Genomic DNA, 6,042 nt, shown 5'->3' with positions numbered 1-6,042 from the left:
GCGGATCCAGACCTTCAGATAAGTGGGGGCCTGATCATTCGGACCCTGCAATAAGATGGAGACCCGCTATCAAAAATACTTTTTCTCGGCCCTACGGCCTCTATTTAGCCTAAAAGTAAGGTGGGGTCCCAGGCCGCCCCGGCCCCTCCCGCTAGTTCCGTCCCCACTGAGATAGTCTAGGACAATTCGGGAAAATAGAAAGCGTATTTATTTTCCAGACGCTTCAGCTCCTCCAGGTTTCTGCAATGGACGTCTTCCGTGTCTATTTTGCGATCAAGTGAGCAAACACTAGGCCTGAATCAAAGAAATGCCCTCTCTAATAAGACTAATAACAAGTGAAATAAAAGATGATCACGAAATAGACATTCCCTTGCAAATATTGGGAACATCTGAGAAATGAAATCCCTGATTGTAGAGAATTCTCCCGACATTAGCACTAACCAGATTAGTGACTGAGGCCGCAGTGTTAAATCGAAAACACTTCGGGAATTTTTCGGGAATCTCTGGCCTAGAGCCGTTTTTTACCGACTCTGTCCTTCCTTCTTCATACAGACAAGGCCTCTAAAAACTATAACTGTTCACAGCTTCCCGGCTCTTTCTTATCGGGAAGAAACGTACAGCGGTTCAACGATCGGCAGTGATCAGAGAAAATAGGTAAGAAAATCAGGAACAAATGATTTTTCACTTCTAGGATCGGAGACTGTTTTTTTTTTTGGCTGACGAGAAGTTGACAAGACTATTTATAGAAACATCCGGGACATTTGATAATTTTGATGGAGTTTCCATGACTTCTTACACTACGTGTAAACTATTTTGTTTTGTCATTGAGGAGTTGCGTTTCGCCTTTGCCGTGAAGAGTTCTCTGACTCCGCAAAATGAGAGGTTTCACAGCACTTTTCGTTTCTGTGTTCTTCTTGGTAAACAGTGGAACATCTTTGGCCGATCTTGTGGCGGGGTATTCTGCAGTTAGGCCAGATCATCATCACATTGAAGTTAGGAAGGATGGTAATTCGGAGAGAAGATCCGAATCGAGCAGTTCGAGCTCATTTCATGTCAAGGTCGAATCGTACGAGCAAAAGACAGACGAGAAAGGAACCCATGAAGAAACAAAGATATACGAGCGGAAGAAACCAGAAGGAGGGAACGAAACCTCCAGCAGTAAGACAATTGAAGTGTTTCGATTTCCAAATGGAACTATTCAACGAAAGGTCAAAAACAACGGGCCAGGGATGAAGGTAAGCTTTCAATGTACAAACGAACGCTTCACTTCTGTTCAGATGTGTCTTTTAATCATCTTTTTAGGCTGATTTAAGTAGAGTTTTTAAACTATATATACAGCATTTATTGTCTTGCACGAGGGGGCATTCGTTTATGTTACGGGTACGTGTTTCATGCAAATTTCAAAAGCTTCAAGGCAGACTGGAGGGTTGATCGCATGCCGCGTATGTTTTGACTTGTAATCATGGTAACAGTTCTGATGCGAAAGTCGAAAATCATGAAAATGTGCACTTATTTAAAATGTGTTTTGTTGAGGTGGATAGCAAGTTTTAAAGAATATCTAGGAGTCTCCTTAATCAAACATTTATAGACAGTTGCATCTCATTGAATAAGAACACTTGTGATTGTTTTATACCTCGTTGTTCTTGTGACACATGTAAATGAGTTGGGCTGTAGGTGGAATAATCAATTACGATGTTTTTTTTGTTTAAGAAACTCCAGGTTTAAAGTAGATTGATTAGAGTTTATCAGTTCTTATGAGAGACATTTGATGATCTGTTTTTCTAGACTTTTGAGTGAAGTGCATTTATTTAACATGGTTGGAGATGATGAGAACAATTTGTGACACATGGCTTCACAAAATCAGCTTGATCCCTAGGAAGTAATAACATTTGAATTTATTTTATGTAAAAGAATCCAACTCCCATTTTTACTATTTGTTTGGTTTTCGCTGACAAGTATATGAAACAAATTGTGTTGTTTTATTCAATTTGTAAACAACCCTCTGTAACAGATCTGGTAAAACCTGGTTTTTCACAAGGGTTTAACAAAAAGTCTCCCGTGACAGTCAAAAATCCACCAGGTTGATCCAATTCTTAACCAGGGAGGCCAAAAATTAAAAAAATGCTAAGTTTGTTCAGTTATTTATGTAATGCCAAGAAACATATTGCATGAAATTTTAAAAGCAGAATGAATCGTTTGTTGTTGTTATATTTCTCCATCCTTACAAGGGCATGTGAGGTCCTGCCCTTGGGTCTTTTCTTAGGGATGGGTGGCGAATGGTCCTTCAAAAAATGCGTCTTGCAAAATTTTAGCCAATATTCCGGGGTCTCATCGTCTTGAATTTTTCTTTGAGGCCTTCTTGGAGTCTTGATGTCTTTTGCAAGGCTAAAAAGGTCTCTGAGGCTCGCAGAAAAGATATCAGTCTCGCCGTCTCGCAAAGTCTCGCATTTACCATTCAACACCTCTTTAGGGGAAAAAAGAACCTTTTGTATTTCAACATAAATTCTTGCCGATTGCAAGTATAGTAACCAAGCAACCCTCAGTGAGATTTTAGTTAATTGATGTAGGTGATATTAATCTGATTTTCCCTTTAGAATAAACGGAAAAAAAAACGTTTATTTTTTAAGATTACCAAATGTGTAAAAGCTTTTTAGCTAAAACAGACCTTATTAGTTTAATCTTCTTTTAAGCCAGGGCTGTATCTAGTAAGAGGCTTTAGACAAGGCACCTGCCTCGTCTAGCTTTCTACCAAAAATTAAAAAAAACAAAATAATTATGTTTTGTTGGGAAAACAATCCTTAGTTGAATAAAATTGATTTTTCTCAAGAATTACCTCATGAAAAATGTCTCTCAAAGAGTTTCAGAGCTTCTAGATTTCAAATTTTCTAGAGGGCTCCTTTAAAACATGATTTTCTGAATTGTGCATTACTTCTTTTATAATTTTAGGCTGATTGTACCAAGAAAGAAGACTGCAGTGCAGATAAATTCTGCAGCAAACTCACCTATCAGTGCCAACAGTGTATTGATGGTTTTGGATGTTTTAATGACGACCAGTGTTGTGGAAAAAAAGTTTGCAAATTGGGAACTTGTAAAGTTGAACCAGGTAGGAATTCAGATAAGGGTTAGCCCACTGCACAATAATAATTATTGTTGTTATGCTTAGTGTTAACTCATTTTTAGTCCCCCAGAAGGATGTCGTGACTATTGTAGGTTAGTTAGTTAGTTACTCCTCTTCATGCATGGGTGCACATAAGGCCTCAACCAGATAGCGCCATTGGCTACGGTCGGCTGCTGCTCATTTGAGGTGGCCCCATGTCCATTTCAACCATCCGTCTCCAAGTTTCTTTTGGGTGTAACAACATATACAGTACATGTATTTATACCCTTTGGTTGGGTCTGGGACCCTTCGAGAAAAGTATACAATACAGCAAACGTCAGGAACAATGCCCCTAGCCCCCAAAACAATAGCAGCTGCTAATTACACTAGAGAATTACAAGAAATTGCCAGCTTGCAAGAGCTGCTACACTACTGCTTTTTATGCATGGTGGCAAAGTACCTTGCACAAGAACTCAACTGTACTCACTTTTTCCGACAGTATGGTGTAGATAATGTTATCCAATGGGTAAATCACTATCCAGTGGATACAAAGTGTAAGTGTCCACAGAATATACTATGCTATTCACTGGATAGTGATTTATCAGGTGGATTAAGCATTGTTTACCCTTTGAACAAGCAAGGCTTGAGGACTCTAGTTAAGCTCAGGCTGACTGCTGGCTGTTTCAGTCTAGTGGTCTAGTCATTAGGCTACACACCCCTCACTTTCCCACATACATGACTGTTTTATTTTTCTGTTCTTCAGAGCATACAGGTCTTGCTGATTCTCCATGTGATGATGACAGCCAGTGCAATTCAGGTCTTTTCTGCTCTGTCCATGTGTTTGAGGGTGGAAAGTGCCAAGAGCTAAAGAAGGACGGAGAATCGTGCACCAAAGGAATTTTATCAAGAGACCCACCTAAATGTACTGAGGGTCTGCAGTGTATGCGGACTGGGTAAGTTTGGCTCTGTGCTTTGTAGACCTTGTAAAGCGTCAAATTGTGAGGTTTCACCCAACTACATGTATTTCAAGCTTGGACTGCATGGGTGTAATGAGGTACAGTGAACCCCGCCTTACGGCCACCTCGTATTACAGTCACCTTTTTATCTTTTTTCTTATAATATGGGGCCAAATTTCAGTGGCCTGTTGGTGGCCGTATTAACGGGGTTCCACTGTAGGAAGAAATGCACAGCCTCTTTCCCTATTGCAAGTATAGATAAAGGGGTCTGGGCAAAACCTGCTACGATACATTTACAAGGACTGGTGCCTTTGATTAAGCAATAAAAGCAATGTCAGCCAGTTATGATATTTTGGTGTTGTATAATGTACATGTCTACTTCAAGATAGTATTTCCCAGTTGACAATAATTCTTGCGACACTTGTACTTTACATTTTACTGTATTGCTATCGTGGGCTACATGTTATATTTACAGGGTTGCCACGGTCAGGGAATAGCCAGGGAAAAACAAAAAAAAAACCGAGGACAGGGAAAAGTCAGGGAATTTTGCAAAAAGTCAGGGAAAATCTTAGTTCTTGTCAAAGTCAGTGAAAAGTCAGGGAATTCAAATGCCATGCGTTCAAAATCCCGTGAAAAACCTAAAGAGATCGAAAATGAAGAGAAGAATATCGATGGTCTGCAGAAGAAGCTGAAGCAAATGTAAAAGTGGATTTTGTTTATTTGATAATTCGCCTATTGCAAGGTCAGTGAAAATTGTTTTGAGGTCAGTGAAAAGTCAGGGAATGTTTTGGGTTCTAATGAGTGGCAACCCTTGTATGTCATTTCTTATATTCTCGTACTAAATGTGGAAGCGCCAGTTCTTATCATTCTCGTCCTTCGTTTCGTCCCCAGGTTTTTCTCCAGCAGATGCCTCAAAGAAGGAAGCGTGGAAGACAAGTCTCCAGTGGAATCGCCTTTTGATTGGTTCAACGATAATGACTTCTTCCATCGCAAAAAGTAGAACTGACGGGACATCTTTCCGCTTGCGAAATCAGCTGAAAAGAGAGTAGCTTCTTAATTTGACCGATTCTATCAACATGTGCACGTAGTCAAGAGGAAACTAGACATTCAACTTAGATTTCTATGCTTTAGATTAGGGGAATACAATCTATGAGTGAAATAAGTTCCTTGATATTTACTCAACAATGAAATCATGTTGTTGCATCAGTATTCTAACGTGTTATAGACTTCTGTACGCGTTACATGTAGAAAATTGGGCTAACATATTTATGTAGTTGAAGGCTTAGTTTGTACAAAATAGAAAATCAGTATTTATTGTGGCCTGTCAGTTAGATTAAAGGTTTTTAGACTACCACCTTGAGTCAATAGATCTTTTTATATCTGAAATGACCCCCAACAAAACATTGCTGGGGCACAGACCATGATTCGACCACATCCTCGTAATCATTGATGTGGCTGACCCAGCCATTAAGGAGCTTATTCTGGTTTGGATTTAATCTTTCTGAATAGGATGCTAGTCCTTACGCAGGATAGCCCCACCACCCTCCCCCACACAAGGTACCCAATATACTGCTGGGTGGAGAGAGGCACTGAGAGTAAAGTGCTTTGTCTAAGAGCACAGGACAGGAACCCCGTCACTAGGGCTCAAAATCAAGGCATGTCCTTCTGGAGCTTGACGCAGTAGCCGGTTATAGTTTAAACGCTGAATATTTCGGATGGCAAACTTTACGGAAATTATTCGACGAGGGATGGAAAAAAAGGAAGAGTCATAGGAAACACTCGTAAACAAGCCGTCTGATGGGAAAATACTAAATAATGCAAGTCCCTTTTAGTGAAGAGCCTCTTGAGTGAATTTTACTGGAATTTCACACAATGTTTGCTTAAGCGGTCATGTAGAAAATTCACCTTTAATCGGGCTATGACTTGAAACTGGATTTTAATCCAAAACTTCCTCTGTATTGGCCAAAATAACCTTCTAATGTAGAGAGA

The 6,042-nt window shown here is 39.9% G+C and overlaps 1 protein-coding gene across 1 annotated transcript; it reads left to right on the top strand.

The window, feature by feature from the left end:
* The first annotated feature begins 803 nt into the window (after positions 1–803).
* On the top strand, positions 804–5,407 carry LOC144644024 (uncharacterized). The gene is made up of 4 exons (XM_078503426.1): positions 804–1,235; positions 2,947–3,103; positions 3,861–4,050; positions 4,945–5,407. The coding sequence occupies exons 1-4, from the start codon at positions 876–878 to the stop codon at positions 5,051–5,053; spliced, it is 816 nt and encodes a 271-aa protein (XP_078359552.1). The 5' UTR covers positions 804–875; the 3' UTR covers positions 5,054–5,407.
* Positions 5,408–6,042: the final 635 nt, after the last annotated feature.

Source organism: Oculina patagonica, chromosome 2 (genome assembly GCF_052425735.1).
Source record: "Oculina patagonica isolate OP01 chromosome 2, crgOcupat, whole genome shotgun sequence".
NCBI classification, from domain to species: Eukaryota; Metazoa; Cnidaria; class Anthozoa; order Scleractinia; family Oculinidae; genus Oculina; species Oculina patagonica.
Note: the sequence above shows the minus strand (reverse complement) of the source record. Positions and strands in the feature narration are given on the sequence as shown.